At 37.5% G+C, this 24,823-nt stretch overlaps 4 protein-coding genes, 1 non-coding gene and 1 pseudogene across 5 annotated transcripts; 1 reads left to right on the top strand and 5 right to left on the bottom strand.

Moving 5' to 3' along the window:
• Positions 1 to 437: 437 nt before the first annotated feature.
• On the bottom strand, positions 438 to 4,404 carry LOC122302436 (uncharacterized protein At5g39570-like). Its single transcript, XM_043113692.1, has 2 exons — positions 3,060 to 4,404; positions 438 to 762 (listed from the first exon to the last, which is right to left on the bottom strand). The coding sequence occupies exons 1-2, from the start codon at positions 4,323 to 4,325 to the stop codon at positions 679 to 681; spliced, it is 1,350 nt and encodes a 449-aa protein (XP_042969626.1). The 5' UTR covers positions 4,326 to 4,404; the 3' UTR covers positions 438 to 678.
• Positions 4,405 to 7,909: 3,505 nt separating this feature from the next.
• Positions 7,910 to 11,041, top strand: LOC122302433 (pectinesterase 31). The gene is made up of 6 exons (XM_043113687.1): positions 7,910 to 8,310; positions 8,403 to 8,507; positions 9,024 to 9,101; positions 9,497 to 9,684; positions 10,103 to 10,276; positions 10,639 to 11,041. The coding sequence occupies exons 1-6, from the start codon at positions 8,065 to 8,067 to the stop codon at positions 10,799 to 10,801; spliced, it is 954 nt and encodes a 317-aa protein (XP_042969621.1). The 5' UTR covers positions 7,910 to 8,064; the 3' UTR covers positions 10,802 to 11,041.
• Positions 11,042 to 11,514: 473 nt separating this feature from the next.
• Positions 11,515 to 11,587, bottom strand: TRNAA-UGC. The gene has a single exon. It is a non-coding gene; the product is annotated as a tRNA-Ala (tRNA).
• Positions 11,588 to 11,734: 147 nt separating this feature from the next.
• LOC122303039 (pentatricopeptide repeat-containing protein At5g15340, mitochondrial) lies at positions 11,735 to 13,972 on the bottom strand. Its single transcript, XM_043114570.1, has one exon. The coding sequence runs from the start codon at positions 13,787 to 13,789 to the stop codon at positions 11,888 to 11,890; it is 1,902 nt and encodes a 633-aa protein (XP_042970504.1). The 5' UTR covers positions 13,790 to 13,972; the 3' UTR covers positions 11,735 to 11,887.
• Positions 13,973 to 14,388: 416 nt separating this feature from the next.
• Positions 14,389 to 18,272, bottom strand: LOC122302432 (vesicle transport v-SNARE 13-like). The gene is made up of 6 exons (XM_043113686.1): positions 18,036 to 18,272; positions 17,739 to 17,855; positions 16,192 to 16,250; positions 15,912 to 16,100; positions 15,356 to 15,526; positions 14,389 to 14,735 (listed from the first exon to the last, which is right to left on the bottom strand). The coding sequence occupies exons 2-6, from the start codon at positions 17,830 to 17,832 to the stop codon at positions 14,583 to 14,585; spliced, it is 666 nt and encodes a 221-aa protein (XP_042969620.1). The 5' UTR covers positions 17,833 to 17,855; positions 18,036 to 18,272; the 3' UTR covers positions 14,389 to 14,582.
• Positions 18,273 to 19,403: 1,131 nt separating this feature from the next.
• On the bottom strand, positions 19,404 to 23,847 carry LOC122305833 (annotated as a pseudogene).
• Between the last annotated feature and the right edge of the window lie 976 nt (positions 23,848 to 24,823).

Below are 24,823 nucleotides of genomic sequence, written 5' to 3'. Positions count from 1 at the left end.
TCTTATTATAATAAGATGACATTACTCATCAATCTTTAAATCTTTTTATTTATTTTTTTAAATATAAAGGATGATCCAAGGATATGAAAAGTGATACATCTACCTAGCGAGATAAGAAAAGAGAATATAACATTACTCGTATCTAAATTACAATTGAAAGAAACAATCAAATCGCTCAAATGTCACTCTTTAGATGAACCGAAAAAACTGGTGTTCTCCCCAAAGATGCAGAGCCCTACATAGTAACACTACCCATCATTAGCCAGAGGTAATTTGTTATTGGAAAACCTTTATGTAGTTTCTTCTTCCACCGGCCTATTTAACTTGTTCCACTTTCGAAATGGCATGTTCTCTATCAACCTGATATGTTAAAACTTCGAGACCAATAAAAATGTATACGACTCCAAAAAACATGAACAAGCTGAACGAAATAGAGATGATTGAACACACAGCAGCCCAGGTGTATGGGATTTTATTTAAAAGCACACACTGAGGTATACTACTGAGGTATACTCTTGAGTTTACATAGCCAAACACGACGAGTATGGAACACTCCAGACTTGTACCAGTACAATACCACTTGAAAAAGGACTCGAAGGAAGTCATGCCTCAACCCTTTATTTAGTATCAAATTATGGCACGAATCCCATTCACAAAGCAACCTGCATTCCATTCCAATCACTCATCATCATAGCTCTTGCGGTGGTGGTGACGCCCATGATGTTGGCGCTTCTCCTCATCATCATCAGAGCCATCATCTCCCTGCCACATTCATTCATATGAGTATGATCAGATAAAAAGACCAAACTTCTCAACACATTAGTGGAATAGAAATAATTGGAATAGTTGTCTTTGTATGTAATGACCAAGAGGTGTTTCATGATTTATATGTATCAACTGTAAAATTGCTTAAGCATTACCAACTGGTTTAGATTCAAATCATATACTGAAGGAAAATGGTCAAAACATTATTGTTTGGAAGTTACTACCCTGAGAACTGTAATTTATTATTATTTTGAAAATTGGTTATTTGGCTATTAATGTTTCAGTGATGCATAATCCCAAGGGTGCGTCCTGGACAAACTGTATAAAATATACATCATGAGTTCGAAACAAAACATCCACACTCTTGGGACTTGGGACCATTGGATCTGTACATCCCTGGTCCCAGACACACAGTGCCACTGCACAAAAATTTTGGGTAGTAACTCAAAAAGAGCTGTATATGCTAATAAGCAAAGCACCTCTAGAATATCTACCCCAACTTCTCCATACATTGTACATGATAAAGGTCCCCCAGTCTGGGATGATGGAAACTCCATCGCCCTCAAAACTCCAATTCTCCATACCTCCAGAATATCTACCCCAATTTTTGGCATGATACTTGGTGTGGGGATTCAGCTCCTAAGTATGTATAGGATAATCTTTTTAGGATTGCTAGAGATAAAGGGGCTGCAGTGGCTGATTCTTATCAGTTTTCTAATAGCATGTTACATTGGATTCTGGAATTTAACAGAGATGTGCAAGACTGGGAAGTGGGTGAAGTACCTGATTTTTTTGGAGGATTATATGATATGAAGATTGATCAGCATATGGATGTGATACCCCATATGATAAAGATAAGGGTAGGTGGTGAATGAGATCCCAAATTGCTTGGGAAGGAAGAGTTCTTGCTCTTTATAATATTCCAATGAGACTCCAATTTTATCACTGACTAGTCATTTCGAAGTATAGACCATGTGGTTTGAACCTTCCATTAGGGCGCTACAAATTGTATCAAAACCTATCCCAACCAGAGATGTGGGACTTAAGCTGTGCTACCTATAATGGATATGCCCTAAAAGGACGTTGGGAATTTAAAGGGAGCGAGAGAGATTGTGATATCCCATATGATAATGATAAGGACAAGGGTAGGTGATGAATGAGATCCCATATTACTTGGGAATAAGGAGTTCTTGCTCTTTATAAAATTCCAATAGGCTCCAATTGTATCATTGACTACTTCTTTTGGAGTATAGGCCATGTGCTTTGGACTTTCCATTGAAGCGTTTCAAGTTAGGATAGTCTGCTGTGAGTGCAAGATAATAACTCCAAATTTTCTATGAAATCTTTTTACAAGGTGTTAATTAGTCAGGGAGCTAAAGACTATCCCTGAAATATATTTGGAGGGCCAAGGTAACTAGCAAGGTTGCTTTCTTTTGTTGGCTGGTGTCTCTTTGGAAAATATTAATCATGGATAATTTGAGGAAGAGAGGTTTACCGTTCATTGATTGGTATTATATGTGTAAGAAGGATGGTGGTGAATCTGTTCTATTTCTTCATTGCGAGGTCGTGACGAAGTTGTGGAATGAGATTTTTGCAAGTGTAGGCATTGATTGGGTGATGCCTATGCATGTGGTGGATTTCTTGGCTTGCTGGCAAGGTTTTGTGAGGAGTAGAGGCAGTGCAGCAATGTGGAGGATGATCCCCTTGTGTTTATTTTGGTGCCTATGATTAGAGAGGAATGGAAGATGTTTTGAAGATTGTGAACTAACTATAGGGAACTTAGGGAGTTTTTCTTTAGCACTTTTAAGTTTTTGGGTGAAAAATATTGTAAGGGATGAGAACATTTGTAATGTTCTGTTTTAGTCGTATTTTGTTTTAGCTTGTATTTAGGTGTATTCACTTGCATACATCCTGTTTACTTGCGCTATACCTTTTTACTTGGAATAAAATTCTCTTATTAACTATCAAAAATAAAAATAAAAAAACTATTGAAATTCATTCGTTCTCAACCTATATAGAATGTCTGCCTGTCTATTATGAGAATGCTGAACTATTGTAACAATGAGATGTCAGTAGCAGCTTTGTAACTAAATCATGAAAAGCTCTCACAAGATAAAACTCGTAGCAAAACTAGCAGATAATGAGGGAAAATCATTCATAATATATAAAGTTTTGTTTTCTAATTTTAGGAGATATAGAAACGGAGAACAACATATATCATATAAACATCAAAGACTATGGTTGGAAGTGAACATATAGTAAGGAAATGGTGATTGGAGAACATAAATACTTACGTATTTCTTGCGCCCATAGCCCTCTTCACCCTCTTCACCGTATCCATACTTGCGCCTCTCGCCACCATCATCATCATCACGCCTCTCATAGCTCTCCTCCTCGGACCGCCCATAACTCTGCCTCCGAGGCGGCTCGTCCCCATAACTCGGCCTCTCATGCTCAGTACTCTCGTACTCAGGCCTCTCACTCCTCCCTCCATACCCGTAACCACCGCTACCCTGTTCCTCCCCATAACTCGGCTTCCTCCCGTATCCAGATCCATACTCTGATGGGGGCGCTTCATCCTCGGGCTTCCGGCCATACCCAGATCCGTATTCCGATTCGGTAGTCTCATAATCGGTCTTCCGGCCATAACCGGATCCATATTCCGGTGCGGGTGGCTGCTCATACTCGGTCTTCCGGCCATAACCGGATTCATATTCCGGTGCGGGTGGCTGCTCATATTTGCTCTTCCTCCCGTACCCAGACCCATATTCCGGTGCGGGTGGCTGCTCATATTCGCTCTTCCTCCCATATCCAGATCCGTATTCCGATTCGGATGGCTGCTCGTAGTCACTCTTCCGCCCATATCCAGATCCGTATTCCGATGGGGGTGGCTGCTCGTACTCACTCTTCCGCCCATATCCAGATCCATGTTCCGATGGGGGTGGCTGCTCGTACTCACTCTGGCGACCGTATCCAGAACCGTATTCCGATGGGGGTGGCTGCTCATATTCGCTTTTCCGCCCATACCCAGATCTGTATCCCGATTCAGTCTGTTCATACTGGCTCTTCCGTCCGTATCCGGATCCGTAGTCCGCTCCGGGTTCCTGCTCAGGCTCACTTTGCCGGCTATACCCAGATCCGTATTCAGATCCGGGCCTTTCCGATCTATACTCGGGCTTACCATACCCGGGCCTGTTCACCCCAGGAGGAGGGAACCCATGACCAACGTCCGGTCTGGCCCCATACTCACCTCCTCCGAAATCTCCCTCACCGGGTGGAGGGGGCCCGGGTCGGGGCTTGGGACGGGCGTAGCTGCTGTATTCAGTATCGAGGGCCTCGTCGCGATAGGCGGAGGGCTCGGCGTAGGAAGTGTACTGGGGACGATCATAGTCGAAGTCATCGGAATGCGTGGAGGAGGAGAGAGGGTAGCAGGTCTCATCGGACGGCGGGAGAGGCCGGCCGTAGGTGAGCACGATGTCGTAACCGCCCCCGTACGGCGTTGGATCGTACTGGTCGAAGTCATCGACATCGTCTTCGCCGCCACGAGCGTAACTCGACATATTGATCCGGAGCGCCTCGTGAAAATATCTGTTGTTTGGGATTTGGTTTTCGTGATCCGAGAAATGAAAACGGAGAGGATATAAAAAAGGATAAAATATTGGGATGGAGATGGTGGGCAATTACTGTGTAGGGACCGACGAAAACGGCACCGTGTCAGATGCGAGGACAGAGGACTAGGTCGGTCGTGCGGACACGTGGTAAAGTATTTGTTAATGTGAAAGGGAGACAGGGAGTTGACAGGCCCAATATATGGATAGGGGCCTTATCCGAAGCAATAAAGAAGTGGGCCCACACCGCGTTAGCTGAAACAAATGTTTATTTCTTTTCAGTTTTCACAGTTTTATTCCTCTTTTAACCTTTGAGAATTGTAACAGAACTGTCAGTAACGTTTGCCCATTGGATTGGAAAAACGTGACGATAATTAAACGAAATAAAATATTATTTTTTAATATTATTACTATTTAAAAATTTAAAAAAATTGAATTAATATTAAAAAAATTAAATTATTTATTATATTTTATGTTATAATTTAAAAAAATTATAATAATAAAATAAAATGATAATATTGTATCACATTTTAGTTACCAAACCTATCTAGAAGAAGTAATGGCAAATAAAGAACAAACAATATCAATGGCGAATAAGTTGAATAACAAAGAAACTTATTACAGTTTTATTAGGCACAATTTTGATAGTGAGTTAAGATGAGACGAGTTGAGATAAAAGTTAAAATTTGAATAAAATATTATTAGAATATTATTTTTTAATATTAATATTTTAAGATTTGAAAAAATTAAATTATTTATTATATTTCATTTAAAAAATTTTAAAAATTATAATAACTAAATGAGTTGAGATCACCTTTGAGAATTATAACCAAACTTAACATAAGAACAATCAATGATAAATCATCGAGACACCCATTAACTATGCCTATGGCCAAACTATGCCCTGAAAGCTGGTTATTGAAACAAGATTTTTCTCTATTCTCAAAGCTTAAGGTTTTGAGTTATTTTATTTTTAAGTCGGTATATAAATCACGTATAATAAAATGTTTATATAATATAATTTAATTTAACAGATAAATTTTAAAATTTAAATTTTACAAATTAAATCTTATCATTTATATAACGTGTATAGTGTGCTTTATACATCTGCTTGAGAATATAATAACTCTAACTTTAACTTCAAAATATTGAAGTTTTAAAACAACAAAATAGAATATTCACATCTAATTAGTCTCTATTTAAATGTTAGCAATAGCATCTCCTTTGTCCTTTGAATGGTATTTTTGAAACCACAATGGCACAATTACTTTCTATTAATTTTATTACATCGTTTCATAAAAATAAATTAATTTTTGGTATAACTTAGAACATTTTTAATTTGTTTAAATTTCAAATTTCACCTTATTTCATAACACGAGACCATTGTCTCTACAGTAAAATGCTAGATTTAGATAGAAAAATAAATTTGTTTTATTTTATTTCATCGCTATAATTTTTTAAATTATCACATTAAATAAGAAATACTTTAATTTTTTAAAATTTTAAAATAATAATAATATGAAAATAATTTAATTTTCAGCTTTCAATCTAAAACTTCTTTCGTCTTAGCATCCTTATTGGCTTAGTTAAATTCATTTTTAAATTTAGTCAATATCAATACTTCTTTACATTTGTATATTTTATCTAAATTCAATCTCTACATTGAACTAGTTATTAATTCTCTATATAATAAAATATTATTAAATTAAAATTTTAAAAAAATTATTTTTATCACATTTTATAATTTTATCAATTTAATATTATAATTAAATTAATATTAAAAAACATATTTTTAAATGTCATTTAATCATTTGAAATAAAAGTGTAAAATATTTTAATATTTAATTGGTGAAATGAAAGTGTAAAATATTTTATAAAATGAAAATATAGAATATTTTAATTTGTGAAATGAAAATATAAAAATAAAAAAATAATATTTTAATTTTTGATAAATGAAAATGCTCTTCCATATTTAATCAATTACTGTAATAAAAATCTAAAATATTTTAGATTTATCTAATCTAATATGAATTTTTTTCTATAAGTAATTTAAATTTTGACCAAGATGCTCACTCGTTTGTCAAGCCAATGAAGAGGCTCTTAGAGTATTGGCATTGGCTTTATCAAAAGCCAATGCAAATGTATAAAATGATGAATATATGTAAAAAGCCACTGCATTGGATTAGTCAAAACCGGTAAATGGCAAGTTTTGACCTACAGTGAATTTATGGTTTCCTTCAAATATGAAGTGCTACTGCACATTCATCTTCTTATTATTTTACTCGATTTTAATTCATTACCGAACTCTCGCGTTTTCTTTTCCCCTCTCTCTTTTTCATTTCTCGCACGAAATAGCACTCGGATTCTTCAATCCACCGAAACAGCACTTGGATTCTTCACAAGAAACACTCTGATCTGAAGCTACACAAAAAGCATTCGCATCCGCTGCTTCAAGTCGTCGAAGCTGCACACATCTTTCGAAGAACAACGTAAATTTGAAACATCGAATCCTAAAACTCGGCCACGGACTTCTCCCCGGCTCGCCACAACAAATCCCTCTGCCTCTTGGGGCTCCGCTATGCGGCATCGACGCCAACCTCGATTCCAGGCCCATTGTCGCTCTTACCCTTCGCGGCCACACGATCCCCATCGCCTCGGATGGATAAATCACAGCCGCAAGAGCCGGGGTTCTCGAACAGGAAGTTGAGCCAGACAGTGAGCGAAAACTCGACCACGGACTTCTCCCCGGCCCGCCACAGCAAATCCCTATGCCTCTTGGGGCTCTGCCATGCGGCATCGACGCCAACCTCGATTCCAGGCCCACTGTCTCTCTTACCCTTCGCGGCCGCACGATCCCCATCGCCTCGGATGGATAAATCACAGCCGCAGGAGCCGGGGTTCTTGAACAGGAAGTTGAGCCAAACAGTGAGCGAAAAACTCGGCCACGGACTCTAGCGCCGTCAACGAGAACCTCTTGTATTTCATCTCACCTGTGCACATTGGCCCTCATTTTGACCAGTCCAAGATTTTTTCTAAGTAAATTGATTTTGTTTTTCGTTTCCCTTGTATCGGCCATTCTCTACTCTTTTTTTTTTTTTCTCTCTGGGATTTACTTGGTCTTTGTTCTTCTCTTTGATTTTGCCCCTATATCTTTGGTCTTTGTTTGGAATTTGCGTGTCTGTTTTGAGCACCAAGTGCTCGACAGAACATAAATTACTACTTTGTGTGCTTATCATATTTCAATTGTTTGATCATCGTTACGTCAAATTAAATTATTAATATACATATAGTAGGTTTAATTATAAAATATAAAAAAATAATATATTATTAAAAAAATAATATTATATTATTATTTTGATAAATTTAATAATTAATCTAATATAAAATTATAGATATAAAGATTTTAAAATTATGAAAAATTTATACTTTTCATTAAAATTTAAAGATAATTTTAATGAAGCGAATGGCAATACTCTTACTGTCCAAACCTGCTCTGATTCCAAAACAGACTGCTTTTTAAAGTCGGTTTTAAACGAACAAAGCCAAAATACTTTGCCATCCCTCGAGAAGAAAACTAAGATTAGATTCTGTTTCACCTTTAAGTTTTTAACGTTTTCTGTCCGCGTTCTCTCTCCCTCCCGCAAAGCGATCCCATCTCCGGTAGAGGGGGAGAGAGAGAGAGAGAGAATCAATGGCTGCGGCATGTGTAATAACGGTGTCACAGGATGGGAACGGGGACTATGGCACGGTGCAGGATGCAATAGACGCGGTTCCACTCGGCAATACGCGTCGGACGGTGATTCGCGTCTCGCCGGGCATCTACAAGCAGCCGGTGTACGTGCCGAAGACCAAGAACTTCATCACCCTCGCTGGTCGCAACCCCGAGGATACCGTGCTCACCTGGCACAACACCGCCTCCCAAATCGACCACCACCAGGTAGGCGCACCCAGGGTAGCTCGGGGCTTGTGCCACATGTACAGAAAAATTTAATGATATTTTGGTTGCTGAGTGGCTGATGGGTTTTGCAGGGCTCTCGGGTGATCGGGACTGGAACGTTTGGTTGTGGAAGCACTATTGTGGAAGGGGAGGATTTCATTGCTGAGAATATTACTTTTGAAAACTCTTCTCCTCAGGTAATCTTTGAATATACTCTAACAGAAAATTCAAGTTTTTTTCTTACATGTTTCAATTTTCCGGGTCTACTAGCTTAACGAATTTTTACCATTGGGTGTTCGCCTGGATGTGGTAGAAACCCACTTCTGAGGCGTGTACTGAATGGGTAAGCTGCCATATGTGGATTAAGGTTTTGAATATGCTGAAAATTCTCCCTTTTTGTATTTTTGTTCTTTTTGCGAGTATCTGATAAGTTTTGTCTTACTACTTTCCAAACATAGAAAAAGGTTTTAGATAGTTTGGAATGTAGGAAATTATAGTCCGGGGTTCTAAGTTTACTCAAAGTTGGGGGCTTTTTATTTGTTAATGAATACATTGGTTGGTCTTGGTAATTTGGGTATTGTGTATGTTGGAATTTTATTATTATTATTATTATTTTTTAACGCTTCAAGCATACTCAAAGGAACATTTTATTGTTGGCGTTTAGAATTTTCAGAGGTTAGTTTCTTACTTAGTTTTTGGTTTGCTTTCGGTAGGGTTCTGGCCAAGCTGTGGCAATTAGAGTAACAGCCGATCGATCCGCGTTCTATAATTGCAGATTTCTTGGGTGGCAGGTACATGAATTTTGTCATTCTCAGTTAATTTTGTAGGTCAGTGACTTCAAAGTGCACCTCTTTAAGATGTTAGTTTGGAAGCAACGAAATGCAACAAATGCATGCTTTCCTCTCTAAATAATGAAGAATGGCCTTACATTGATCATAATTTTGCTTATTCTTTTTATTTTCTTGAAGTGAAGTAATTGGGGATTCTTTATGCTTGATTTGATGGTTACTTTCAGGAAATATCTATTACGTAGTAGCTTGGATCAACTGACGGGTCTTGGAAAAATAGATGTTTATATGTGTTGTTTGGTTGTCTGCAATTGTTTTCTTCATTCAGGAAAAAGTAGACAAGTTATCTGAGACATAATTATACATAAATGACTATTTCTTATATGATTCTAATACAGGATACTTTGTACCTGCATCATGGAAAACAATATTTAAAAGATTGCTATATTGAAGGAAGTGTGGATTTCATTTTTGGCAATAGCACTGCACTCTTGGAGCATTGTCATATCCACTGCAAATCTGCAGGATTCGTAACTGCACAAAGCAGAAAATCCTCTCAGGAGACAACTGGTTATGTTTTCTTAAGGTATTTAATTGAATGGCATTTTATTATTTTTCATTTTTGAACATCTTGTTTTCTTACCCAAACACTTCGAATTGATAAGTTAATTTGAGGCATTATGTTGAGGTCATTTTTTTCCTCCTATTATTTTTTTGCTATTCCAAGCATTTTCTGTAATCTACAGATCAAACCTTTGCATTTCACTTCTGGTACAGGCTGTAAGGCTGCTACAGGCTGTAAGGCTGCATAAATTTGATGGCTTTTTATACTTTTCTTGGTTGAAGTAGCCAATGTGTTATTTAAAGATATGATTAAAACAACCATGTCTCAAAAAAGATTTTCCTAGCCTTTATAGTTACTTTTCTTTCTCTCCCTTCAAACTTTTGGTTTGAGATTATACAATTGCTTCTTTATGTCACCTATAAATACTGTGTGGATGCAGATGTGTTATCACTGGCAATGGAGGGACTCCGTATGCATGTCTTGGACGACCATGGGGTCCTTTTGGAAGGGTGGTCTTTGCATACACATATATGGATGCATGTATCAAACATGTAGGGTGGGACAACTGGGGCAAAGCGGAGAATGAGAGAAGTGCTTGCTTTTATGAATACAGGTATCGCTTTCTCCTAACTTTTAGTAGACGTCTGTTTGAAACAGATGCAATATCACCAATGGATTTAATCTAGCTATCGGGGGCTTGAGTGAGTGGATGATATATTATATTCCCAAAAGATGACTTGGGTTTTTGTACAGAAAAAAGTTAAGAAAAGGAAATGTTGAGTTATTTGATTTGACTCGGGTTTGATTGGCCGAGTTTCTTTGCTTTGATTTTGGAATACGCTTGGTTTCTCTAGGAATATTGTCTCTCTTTATTCATTCTTGTGCCGCTTCATTACTGGCCTTAACACATCTTATTTTAATGAGTATACTAGTAGCACAATCAATACTTTTGTTATGCTGTAATAAAATATGCAGGTGTTTTGGGCCGGGGAGTAACCCTTCAAAACGGGTCACATGGGCTAGAGAATTGGTAGATGAAGAAGCAGAACAATTCATCATGCATCATTTCATTGATCCGGATCCAGAAAGACCTTGGCTTGCCCAGAAAATGGCCTTGAGGATTCCATATTCTGCTTAGAAGTTAATAGAAGGTGACCTGCTGAAGATTCCCAGCAACTAATGGGAGAACTGAGTTTGTTGATATCTTACATGCGTGTTGTGATAAATCTGCGTGATAAGAATTTAGTGTTGTCTTTCAATGTTTTTATGCTATAGAGTTGTAAAGAATTATATCTGATCTCTATGTACTTGTTTAATATGTGCTACTATGAACTATTCATACTACTGTTTTAAAAAAGATGTTATCATTTTTTAGCAATCCAGGACTGACGATAATTCAGAAGCAAGATGCTTTTGCTAATTGAGAAAAATTAAGAAATAAATAAATTTGTACCTCGTAAGTAATGATGTAAGCACGAGGTATTTTTGGAATTAGTCCGAGTATATGCGAGTTTTGACACTGGAATGGCTAGCTTATGATGATGTCAATAATACATGACGATCCTACACATGTTGAAACGGCTTAGAGTAGCGTTTGTCTTGCAACCCAAAGTACTTCTTGTTTTGCTTTCTGAATGGATAGATGATTTTTTAACCGGGAGTGTTAGTTGGCATCCGGCTCCTCACTGAGAACTGCTGTAGAATTGACAACTCCCAGCTAAAAATTATGGAGATATGGAACGGCTATATACATGAGATGGGAGTTTTCTGAAACATCCATCGGTAGAAAGTAAGTTCGGGATGGATAGGGAACGCAGGAGAGCAGTTTTACTGAACAAAAACGAAAATGGTTGGAGATGCGGGGGATCGAACCCCGTGCCTCTCGCATGCAAAGCGAGCGCTCTACCATTTGAGCTACATCCCCTTTTGTCAAGGGGGCATGAAAAACTATCTATGATAGCTAAACATAAAATCATTGGGAAATATTGAATACTGACATGAGCCATCAATTGTTGCAAAATCATTAATTTAATGAGATGCCATGGGATTAACTGAATTAAAAGGACGAGTATTAAAAAAAAGAAACCAACAGGATATCAAAATGCCATATACGCATGAGCCTCCGGGACAATCTTCCTGATAATCAGAAGGTACAAAGAGATCAGCAGCTAAAGAATAAGACCTAAACTATTTTTGTACAATCGTGACTGTATTGAAGTAATGGTCACCAATAATCAGAACAAGAACAACCACCTTGCTTAAAACAATGAAAACGGTTGCGGTCTCTCACAACAATTTCTCGATCGTATATTTCAGAAACTATCTTGATAGCAGAGTGACAGTCTTGGCATATACGTAGGTTCTTGAAAATATAAAGAGGTGAACCGGGTCTTGTGCTTATCAGACCAAAACAGACTGCCAGCTTCTCACTGTGAGAGAATAGGGCCTGCTCTATCTCCTCCTGTTCATGATCCATGTTTCCTTCCCTATTGTCACAACCGGAGAAAACTTGGGAAGCAGCATTTGGAGCATATCCAGCCAATTTCAATCTTCTAATCATCTCGTCCAACGTGATATAAATCTCTGTGGTTTGTGGATGTGACTTATCCCCTGCGCTGAACCGATGAACTTGACCACCAACATGAATTGAACTCATTCCGGGCACCTTTTTAATTCCTCTATTTTTAAGAATCTGCCTGAGGTAATTAGCCTTGTCCCGCTTTCCTGCTAAAGCATACATATTTGAAAGCAGGATATGATATTCCGTGTTTTGGGGATCCATTTGTAAGAGCTCTAGCAGAAAGCGTTCACCCACTTGTAGCTTTCCGTGAACACTGCAGGAACCCAGAACGGATCCCATAACCACTTCGTTTGGAGGCATTGGCATCTTCTTTATTAAAATCTCAGCTTCTTCAAAACGGCCAGCCCGACCAAGAAGGTCCACCATGCAAGCATAATGCTCTAATTTAGGCGTAATGCCATACACAGATTCAAGGTCATGGAAGTATTGGCCACCCTTATCAACGAGACCTGAGTGACTGCAGGCACTTAACACAGACACGAAGGTTACATCATCTGGCTCGGCTTCTTTGACCATACGAGGAAACATATCCACCACAACTTTACCCCGCCCATGCATGGCTAAGCCATTAAGCATAGCATTCCACGCCACCACATTCCTTCGAGGCATACACTTAAAAACCTTATACGCAGCATCAACTCTTCCACATTTTGCATACATATCTACCAAAGCTGTGCCCACCATGATATCCATCTGCCTTCCTAGTGTCTTCAAGGCATAAACATGAACCCACTTACCCATCATCACATCCCCCGACTGTGCACTTGCTGATAAAAACGAACAAAGGGTAACATAATTCAACTCCAAACCACAATAAAAAACCATCTCGCCAAGAAGCAACAGTGCTTCCCGGACAAGCCCTCTCTCCACATAACCCACTATCATTATAGTCCACGCAACCTCATTTCTATCTGGCATCATATCAAACACCACCCTCCCACTTCCCACACCTTCACATTTAACCACACCATCTAAGATCACTGTCCATGACACAACACTCCGTTCCTCCATCTCTTCAAACACCCGCCTCGCTTCACCCAACATCTCACACTTCACGTACATATCCATAACTGCATTGCACGCCTTCACACTAGCATTCAATCCCATCCTCACCACGCAACCATGCACTTGCACGCCAAACAAATGGTCTCCCAACCATGCACACGCATTGAACACGCAAACCATTGCCACATCATCGACCTTCACTCCCTCTTTGCCCATTTTAACAAACATATGTAGCGCATTCCTCGGCTCCCCATGTCGGGCACAGCAGCCCATTAAGATGGTCCAGTCTATGGTGTCTTTGTGCGAGTTTGGAATTCCATCGAATAGTTTTTGTGCATAACATAAGTCACGGCATGCAGCATACAAGTGAAGGAGGGCGTTGTGAAGAAAGGAGTCCGGGGAAGCGGCAAGGCCAGTGGTGATGATAGTGGCGTGGAGTTTCTTGCCCGTGTCGAGAGAGGAGCGTCGAGCGCAGGCGCGAAGAAGGGAACGGAAGTGGTGGGGGAGTGAGGGGAGGGCACGGTAGCTTGGCCATTTCATTAAATGAGTGGAAACCGAGAGGGAGAGGGAGAGGAATTGCAAAGTCGTAGGCCAGCATCCAAAACGATTCACATGGTGGCCGTGGCACTCATAAAAACAACTGAGAGTTTCCTCCTGCGAGTCCTGCTTCCACTATAAAGTTGGCAAGACTTCACGAGATTTTCTAGAATTTTGAGGACTCTCTTTAAATAAATAAAAATGATTTACATTCTAACACTTTACACAATTATATTTTAAATGAGATATATTTTTATAAAATGAATAACAAAAATAATATTACTTTATAAAACTATCCTCATCTTAAAACATTATTATGAAATATGATATGTGTATATCATTATTCATGTGCATAGAACTTAAACATTTTAAAACTGTAAATATCACCTCCCTTTTTAAGTGTTATGTAATCATTAACCTTATAATAAGACAAGGAATGTGATTAGACCGGTCACAAACATAAGAGTTACGATAAAGAATACGAGAATATTTCAAGGGGATGCAAACATGAAAGATGTTACACAGGATATAATGGAAACCTCTACACAAGGAAATGATGGATCGTGAGTAATCATAGAAGAACCAATACTCCACACGACAAATTAGAGCACACATTGTGACATCCAACGATGAACAAAAGCATATCATGCAGCTGTTACCGCACAGCAAAGTATCTTTGTGTTAGCACTCAAATTACAAGCTCACAAAAAGAACCAACAACAGTATAAAGAGAAGAAAAAAGAAAACAAGTCCCCCGGTGACACCCCCACAAGCTCAACAGGAGAAAATTTCCTAGCTATTTAGAAAGTTTAAAATACAAGATCAAGATGACCGCGATGACAAGAACTGCAATAATGATGCCAATTATCCACTTGTTCTTAGCCATTCTCCTTGACATGGCAGTCAGTATTCTCTTGCTCTTTCCTATGTTATCATCCACTCCATGCAGCTGCAACAGAAGGAAAGCAATCAGATATATAAGTGACATTTTCCCCATTTCTGCTGCAGGGTAAAATATTATAATTAAAAATAGAGCAGCTTAAACTAAAGTTAATAAAATGGTCAACGACAATAGGTGCTCAGTACCAGGCACTACTGCTAAGACCCAAAAAAAATAAAAAAAAACAGACAACAAAAAAGAAAAATGTAGATGATACCCGATGGTGGCATGAGAATGCAAGTGAAAGGACAGGGTGCAAAAGGGTCTACGAAAGTGTTTTTTTTTTCTTCCAGATCCAAAGGAAATTACAGGAATACAAATACTAGGAATAGATAAAACAGGTTTTCCAGTATTATGTTGTAAATGATGGGTTTTACATATAGAACATAGACACGGTTTTGGTTTAGTTTTACACCTTGGTTTTGGGCAATGTAATTATGTAAAAACAGTATTCATCTACCAGAAGTGAGGGTTTCTTGATAAAATTGGGGTTCCATCCTTTTTTTTTTTTTTTTTTTTAAAGCCATATATCCTTGTATAAAATAATAAAATATCCACCAAAATGCAACAAGAAGCTTTTTATCAATGGCTATAAATTGAATTGGAAGCCTTCGTGAATGACTAACTACCGTGTTATGAGCATGCAAGAGAGACTGTCGCTGAGAATGCAAATCTTGAAGAATTGAAACACCAAGCTCCTCTGTTTCCAGTATGGTTCTTCTGCTTTCCTTAATTCTGTCACCAGATTTGCCTAATCTCTCCGTTGACATCATTAATCTTGTTCTCTGGTCAGCAGATGCCTATTGCAACATCAATCATATGTATCAAATGAAAATCCACAAATTCAAGGAAGAAGGAAAAAGTAATGTGTCAATATTCACCAGTTATCAGGCATTGAAATCAGAATTAAACTTTCAATTTACCAAATTTGAAGAAGCAAAACCAGTAAGAATTTTAGAGATGTAAACGACTTAAGGCTGCCTGTATCCACAGACTCAATTACTTGATTGCCACCATTCAGATGACAAAGTGAACTGCATGAATATATCACAATGGTGCTAAAAGAACATTGAAGCTGAAATCTCTTTTCCAGTAAGTGACCATGTCTATCATAAAACAGCTAAAAGATTATAAATCACCAAGTCACTTCAAAAGCATAAGCATACAGAAACTATGTAGGCATACCGTGAGTGCGTCTGCCATGCCCGATTCCAACAACTCATCTCTGGCAGCTGCATTTAAGTTACCAGATACAATTCTTTTGACTTCACTTTTCAGATTGTTCAGATCTGATTTATATTCCCTCAACTTAGCAAGAAGGACAGCCTTAATATTAGGCTGCAAACTTCTTGCTTCCAGATCCATTTTTCGGATCTGAAACATGTACAAGCAACATCCTGTTTTAATACTGAGAATACAAGATAATGTATATCTAATTCCCCAAGAACAAAAGTCAAGTAAGTACCAAAGATTCCGCTTCATCAATTCCGGACTTTATCTCGGCAACTTTCTGTTTCTTTTGCTCTGCAGATCAGGAAGACATTACAAAAAACAACAATATCAGGTGGGGTGGTTTTTGGTGGGCATTGGGAAATTAAGTTCCATACTAGTTATACAAAGGATAAGCCCCCGGGACGGGGCATTTGTGTGTTGGGGGGGGGGGGGGGGGGGGGGAATGCAAGCGTATTGTACAAAACCAAACTACATGCATGAACTATCACCAAATCTATGACTTAAAAAAACACATGAAGAATGAAGCGAGAAAGACTAGGAACTTAAAATAGGGTTATATGGCAATTGAATGTTGACAGATAGGAGGGTTATGTAATATGAAACTGAAACTCCTAGGAAAACAGAAAGTCAGAAGATATTGCAGATAAGTTAGATACAAGTGCATAAAGATAATTAAAGTGGAAGAAGACGATGGATAAAGAGAGAAACGAGGAAAAACAGGAACAAGTTAGGCAATTAATGCCTTCGACATACAATATTACTCTACATTACACTTCCTAAGTCTCACTTTGTTCAAGCAGATCAATCTATGTCATGTACTTCCCTCAGAAAATCTGCTTGCACAAAGATTTGTATAGAAAATGTGCATAAACCTCTCGTAGCTGCTGGACACTTTCTACATCCTCATGCAGGGCAAAGATATAATTCGATGCAAAACATATGTTACATACAGTTTAAAATGAGTTAGGAAATCTGCATCCCAGTAGCAGCAGAATCTTAGCATTCTTTTTGTTCTTTTCAATGCACTAAAATATAAGAGAACCGTATTTGCTTTCATTACACCATTGTAACATGCCAAGCTATATAACATACAGTAGAAAGAATCAGAATCAAAGTAGCATGCAACTAGTAGCCCTGTTCTACACTTTGGGAATTGCAGATAAAATTTTTAAAAGGGTTAACAGGTCCTTTTACTTCTCATTACTAACACATGTCAGATAACAATCCACATAAGACCATTCATGTCATTAGTATCCACTGGCCTTATGGCATCTGCAATGTGGGCAGTTTGCCCAGACCAAAGGGCTAAAAGCTATTAACACTATCTTACCCTTTGCAGCTTTACAGGGTGAGATATTTTGTAGACTTGGCTCACTTCTTAAGGTTGATCATAATCGTAGCATTCTAGTGTACAGTGGTGGGAAGTCTTAGCATTATCCTAATCACTTAAGATTCATACCAATCAAACCAATCCACGTTAAATACTCTCTCAAGGATAGTGATTTTAAAAATACCCAAAAGAAGTCAATATGTATCTCAGAACCATAATGCATCAATGTTGACCACAAAACATTTTTAATCGACTAATCCATTTCCTCCTTTCCAATTTTCCTCATTTTATTTTCCTTAGTTTTACCTTAAAAAAAATCTCAATTATTTAATTAAAAAATATTCAAAACTCGTCAGCACGTATACCTGAAATCCCAAGACGAAAATAAATATATATACCAATGACATGATGAAATTAATTGTCAAATTAAAAGTAACTATATCTATTACCTCCATGGAGAGCACAAGACGCCGTACACTTTCTTGAAAGGTTCGCGGAGAGCTCGCAGTATTGGCGTTCGTATCCTTCAAAAACCTCACTCATCGTCCCTTAACCTTTTATTCCTCCTGTGTAATCACCGATCACCACTTCAATCATAAAAAAGATCAAACTAATCCAAAAAATAATCGGCCACAAAAAATTCGAAACATCTCGATCAAAAACAACTTAAATAACCCTAATTCAGAGAAAATCAAGCGAATCGGTCACATAATCGAAGATATTAAGATCGGATTAAACGTTAGGACCTTAGAAGAAAGGAGATCGAAGGTGGCGATGGAAATTCCCGGAGAAGTTGCCGGTGGTGTGGTCGAGTTATTTTGAAGTATAGAAGCGGCACCGCGGATTAGATCGTCCGGGGGCCGGGGGGTGCGGTGGATAATGCTCTCGTGATGTTTGATTGATAACCACACTCGCTGGGGCACGATCGTGTTGGGGAAGACAGCTAGCCCGTTATGACGTGGCAAATGTATAGGTTTTGCATGCAGCTAGGAGGGATTCCAGTTTTTCGGGGGGAGTTGAAGCGGCCAGCGGGAGTGGTCCTTATTGGGCCGTATGGACCATGGACCTTGACTTTTTCTTAAATAAAAATAAAAAGGACTCGTTTTAATTAAAAGATGAGAAAATTTTAAATAAAATATTATTAAAATATTATTTTTTTAATATTATTATTATTTTAAAATTTAAAAATTTTAAGTTGAGATTTAAAAAATTATTATTTATTATATTTTATATGAAAATTTAAAAAAATTATAATAATAATATTTGGTGAATGACATTATCACCGAATTAAAATTTTCATTATAAAAAAATAAAAAATTTTATTTTTATTATTAAAATGTGATTTAATATAATATATTAAATTTATTTTATAATAAATATAATTTTACAATCTAACGGATCAAATTAAACTATATCATTGTGCTGACTTTCTTATATAAGATTTGTGTAAAGACCATGCATTTATGCATCTCTAATATTGTAACAAAATGAGAGTAATCAGCTAAATAAGTTTCTCAGAAGAAAAACAGGATGCTGAAGGAGATGCACAGAACTTCCTAGAAAATACAAAAGAAAAAGAACCATCTGGTTCGATATGAACACATATCCAAGCTCAAGAAATGACAGCTGAACTAAACCATTGTATTATCATAGAATATATTGACACTATGGTAGACACAGGAAAATGGTGCAATTTGATGGTTTTGGTACAGAAACTAATAAGCCGAGAACAAAATTCAAGTGAGAGATCTACTTAGAGACCCCTTCGCATATAGCAAATGAGCACTGTACATGCTCTCTCCCAAATAGAGCCATTCTGAATTCATCAAGCGGAAAAGCAAAGCAATGGCCTAGCCAAAGCAAGATGTTTGAACGATCCAGCGTCAAAGTAGGTTCCAAAGTCGAGTTCCTTATTTATTTGTGCATCTCCTCCAGAAACTCTTGATCTTGTGAACCCTGAAGGCTGTCAATTGTAATATCAACATCGATAACTAACAGCCTTTGTGTTATAGCTAGTATACCTGTATTTGGGCAAACCAATACGGCATATTTTTCAGGCCATCTAAAATTTACCAAACCAGTATAATCTGCAGTCCTCCAATTTAAAATTCCTTTCATGCTGTGGTCTCACTTGACTGAACAAGCCCAGTCCCATCAGGCGCATGAATTCTCACTGCTTTTACTTGCTTTTTCTGCAGCTACTCCAATTCATGTGCAGGAAACACTTCCAATTGCAAAGAAGGGGATATATTCTTCACATGCAACCATGTCAATTGCCAAAAACTATCCCCACCAATAGCATCACTGGGTGTGAGTAATCCTGTCGTCTTCATCACAAGTAGAGTGTTCTTGAGGAGCTCAGGAATCAATTCATGAATCTTCTCACTACATCTTCCCCTGAATTTCATGTTCATATATTTCTCCATTAGATTAAGAACCCCTAGCCAGAGTTTGTAGAAGGAAGGTAGCCGCCCAAGATCTAACACTAAATGCAGGAACACTTTTGACATGAGTTTCACAGCTAGGACAAGTGTTCCCTCCATATGCCGGTAGTCCTTTGGAGATTTCCCGAGCACAATTTCTAGTAAATCATCAAGCAACACAAAGATCACCTGGTCAAAACATTGCAACCACAAGGTATTCGAAAGGTGAATCCCATCTACTACTGTCAAAGACCTCTGCAACATTAAAATGGTGTTGCCCAGATGACTAACAAAAGAGGGGGGTGAATTGAGTTGTATTAAAAAAAATAACAATTATAAATCAAATATATAATATAAAATATAAACAAAATGCGAAATAGTAATAAATATAAAGAGTAAGGGTAAGAGAGAAACAAACTCAGTACGTTAATGATGTTCGACTCCACTGCCTACGTCCTCGCCTCAAACTATCCCTTGAGGATTCCCAAATTCACTATTCAACCTCATTCAGGTAGAGATATAAACCTATTACACCTTTGAACAACACCATTATAAAGGATCTGTGTAGAACACCTTCTATACTTGCAATCACCTTACACGTGGTGATTCAACTATTCCCTGTGTAGAACACTTTCTACACGCACAAGAGTTATACACGCCCTTTTATTGATACAAAAGCTGATAGTGGGTAGGTTATCAGAAAACACTCCTCAATGAGTAGAATAAAAACAATACAGCGCAAACTATATTTCTCAAAATGAACAAGAATTAAGGCTCAATACTTAAAGAAGAGAGAATGAAAATTTTGAATGAATGTTGTATGCTCTTGATATTGTAAATGTGAAGCTCTCAAATGATTTATTTATAAGCATATAAGACTTCATATTCAAATTTAAAAAGATTCACATGTCAAAGACAATATCATTCACTTTTTCAAAAAATTCAAATAAAAGGTTCTTCTTTTTTAATTACCAAAGACAACATCATTCATTTTTCAAATGCTTTAAAACTAATATTTTACTTTTGACATATGACAAAATGAGCACACTTTACTTTTCAAAAAATTCAAACCTAATTTTTTACTTTTTGCATATGACAAAATGAGCACATTTTACTTTTCAAAATTTTCAAACAAAATCATTTATTTTTTGCATAAGTCAAAAAAAGCATTAATCACTTTTGAAAATATTCAAATAAAACATGCACATGTGAAAGATGACAATCAATCATCTTTAATATTTTTAAAGTTCAACCCTTTAATCAAGGCATGCACATGTGAAAGATGACAATCAATTATCTTTCAAATTTTTCAAATTTAATTTTCAAAATATTCATGCACATGTGAAAAATGTATTTTAATACTTTATGATAAAATATTAATTTTGAACCTTACTTCTAATTTCGAATTTTAAGAGATTTACAACATTATTTTATGACTTTAATGTGAACTTGTTCCTTTCTTGCTCATGCTTGTTTCCTTGATGTGCTTGACTCCATTGTGTAAACAACTTGAGCTTGAGACTTCTTTATTTTTTGAATTTATTTGTTATCATCAAAATCCATGTGTAGATATATAATTACACAAAATTTGAAACCTTGGGTTCAACAAATGACATGGTTTCTCACTTCTTCTCTCTGGTCCAAACACACTTCCCTCAAACCCTGGACCAGCCTCAGCCACATCTCCCGAGTATCTTCATTGACTTTCATTGAAGCCTCCTCATCCACAGAATTTTCACTCTCAAAAGACCATGTTACCAAACAAAGGACTGAACCTGGCATCAGATCTAAGGCAGAAACAGACTGATCAATCTCACCAACCCGAGACTCAGCAAATTGCCTTGCAGCATCTACACATAGCATAATTAGATGGCAACATGTGTGCCCCATCAGACATAATAAATGCCAGTACCTCAAACCCTACTTCAAATGCCTCAGGATGCCGAGCTGTGATGGATAGTAAAGAAATAATCGTTGGCCAACCCAAATGGGATCTGATAGGAGTTGCATTTGCTTTTACAAGGCGCATAACTTCTTGCGTAATGTGTTCACAATAAGCATCAGCAACCCAAGCGTTAAGTTTTAAAACCAGTTGCAGTGACTTGAGGAGTTCATCGGTCGGGTTTTCCTTCTAGGGAAGTAGTCTCTGGCATATCTTAAGGAGCCCAAATACAACCTTTTCCACCAGAGGACAAGACAGAATAGTTGACTGAACAAGATCAGATATGTGCTCATAAACACGTTGCCAAATAAGCATTATCCTGTCTCGGTTGTTCAATGTAATTGTAATCAGCAACTCCAGGCTGAATACAATAGTGTCTTCATCTTCAATGGATCCAGTTACCTTATGGAGTCGGCCTGCAGCTAAGATAAGGGCCTTCACAAGTTGTAATAAAGACTCAGCTTGGAGAAATTTACTCTCTGTAAAAATGCTATCAATGTGGCACTTCTGTATTGTTTCACTAGTGTGCTGCTGAGCTACAAAGTTGTTCTTCTGTTGGTTGTGACCTTAGCTCCTCCATATCAAAAGGTAAGAGCTGGCTAAACCAGCCCATTAGGCCAGATGATTTACAAGAACGGGCCAAAGACGGCATGTGTGATGCTGACAAAGTAGTAGTAGGTTTTGCTCGATCCGGATCAGAAGGGGGCTCCGTCTCATACTCTGCATCACTAGCCAGACTAGCTAGTAGAAGGCCAAGATTGTACAAGCTTAACACACAGTCCAGTATGTTCTTCCAGCCAGAATGAATATAATCACCATACCTATTTGCTATAGTGAAAACTGCTGTGGTTGCCATCCTAGCCTTAGAGTTATCTCCAAAAGAAACTATAGCTTCCTCAACGGATAATGGAGTCAAGAGGGTTGTAAATTTACAGAGAGACACGACCAAATCATCCAACACAACATCAAGGTGATAGCATGCTGCTATTTTGGCTACAAACAAGAATCCATCAATGCATGTTTGCAAAACATCTTCCCGCTCCACTTGATAAAAAATAACTGACATGGCAGCAATTGTCGAACCTGATAGGATGGTAAACATATCATAGGTAAGGAGCTCTTTGAATCACAAACAATGAAAGAAGAGGTTTTTTTGGATTTGTGCATCACATTAATCCAACAACTCGATGCCATCACTGGAAACCCAACACTTTGGTCTGGGATCATCTGGATTTCATTATCAGAAATTGAGTAGTAAAGCTCTGACAGGAACTCACAAGGAAGATCTTTCCCTCCATTGATTTTCCTATTGTTACGGATAAAGTCTTCGTCAGTCATCTTTTTCTTTACCTGTGCATTGTGCTGATCTGTGTTAAGCATTATAAGTGAATATGACAACACGAGAGCAGCATCTTTGTTGATTAATATATGTGGTGACTGCTCAAAATATCTTTCAGCTTAAAATATCTTTCATCAAATGCCTCAAGCACCCTCTGTATTTTTTGTGATTCTCCAGGCAACTTAAAAGTTCCCAAGAAAAGACGCAATGCAGTATCTAAATTCATGTATTGGAAATCAAATGTCCAAGCAAAATCAGGAAGCACTTGAACACAAAATTCATCATGATTCCCCAGAAAATCCCCAACAAGATTCTTATCTAGCCCAGTGGTGTATCTTAAAAAGCATGCCACGCTTTTAGGGTCAAGTTTGTCAGGCAACAAATGCATTCCTTAAAGAAACTCTAGACCTTTCTTAGGATCCCTGTTGAAGTGGTCAGCTCCAACCATTAAATTTCTCTTGAAAAACTTCAACTTACAGACATGTGGACCCAAAAATTAGGGTCGCTATAGTTCTCACATGTCAGTGTCCAAAATGCTTCATAAACCTCATTATCAAGGGAAGCCTTTAAAGAAGGCGGTTCGTTGCCTAGCCTCTCAGCCATACCGTGAACCGTGCATATAAACCATCGAGGGCAAGAATGTGCATTGCAGATAATGGTCCATTCACAAGAAATGCGCTTTTTGATAACAGGTTAGCAAGATCAACCAGAGCCTCCAAAGCAACCTCCTGCTGTTGGTACGAAGAACCATGCTTGCTTTGTGCAAGCCTCAAAAGCACACATGACAAGAAAGCTTCAAGCTGCACCTTGAGCTCAGTTCGCAAATGATGATAGAGATTTAGAACAATGCTACATATTGTTCAGTGATACTAACATGAGACTGTATTAACAAAAAAGAAAGTGTTACAGTCATAAAGAGATTCATAAAAATAAATTTACAAATTAGCATGATTTTAAATGATATGTTAGATATATTTTATAATAAAAATAATTTACAATCTAACGTATTAATTCAATACACGATTTTAAATAATACATTAGATATATTTTATAATAAAAATAATTTACAATCTAACGTATTAATTCAAGACACGTCAATTTATAGATTTATTTTTATAAGATCTTTTTATAACTAAAATATTTCTTTTTATAAAGTGCCTCTTAATTTTCTAAACCTTGTCATGATCTCAAGAAGTTTTTTTTTTTTTTTTTTTTTTTTAAATTATGAATACAAAATGGTACTTTTAAGAAATATTTAATAATATGGCATGCATTTCTTGACATACTAGCAAATTTTTTGTTCTTTTGTATATATCTCGCATAAAGCTCTGCTGAGGAAAAAAACAGAGATAGATGACAGATTCACAGCAAGGCATATGATCTAAAGAATAAATTCCAAATAACAAAAGATGACAACATTGACAAGATATTATACCCACATTCTAATTAGTACCATAATGGTGCCCATGTGGCTTATCGAAATGTTTTAAAAATTTAAAAGTAAAGGGTTTTATGTTCTCCTTACGAAAAGTAAGAAAATTCGGCGTAGTTTCCAGACTTTTGTAAGCGATACGAGATTCGGAAATAGGCAATGCTTGCTTGTGCCATACAACATCATACACGAGAATCCAAAAAAAGGCGAATAAATTAGCGAAAATGAAGTATCAAAGCACAGGGAGGCCATCGTCACCTAAAAAGGGCGGGAGCCAGCCAACTAGCTAGGTTAGCCAGCAGCCCCCGCGACCAGTATCCGTTTTATGTACGATGAAATTTGTTGCAAGTGGTCTAAAGCTAAGTTTTCTTGCCTTTCATAGGAGAAGTGTCATTGTT

This window comes from Carya illinoinensis, chromosome 3 (genome assembly GCF_018687715.1).
Source record: "Carya illinoinensis cultivar Pawnee chromosome 3, C.illinoinensisPawnee_v1, whole genome shotgun sequence".
NCBI classification, from domain to species: Eukaryota; Viridiplantae; Streptophyta; class Magnoliopsida; order Fagales; family Juglandaceae; genus Carya; species Carya illinoinensis.
Note: the sequence above shows the minus strand (reverse complement) of the source record. Positions and strands in the feature narration are given on the sequence as shown.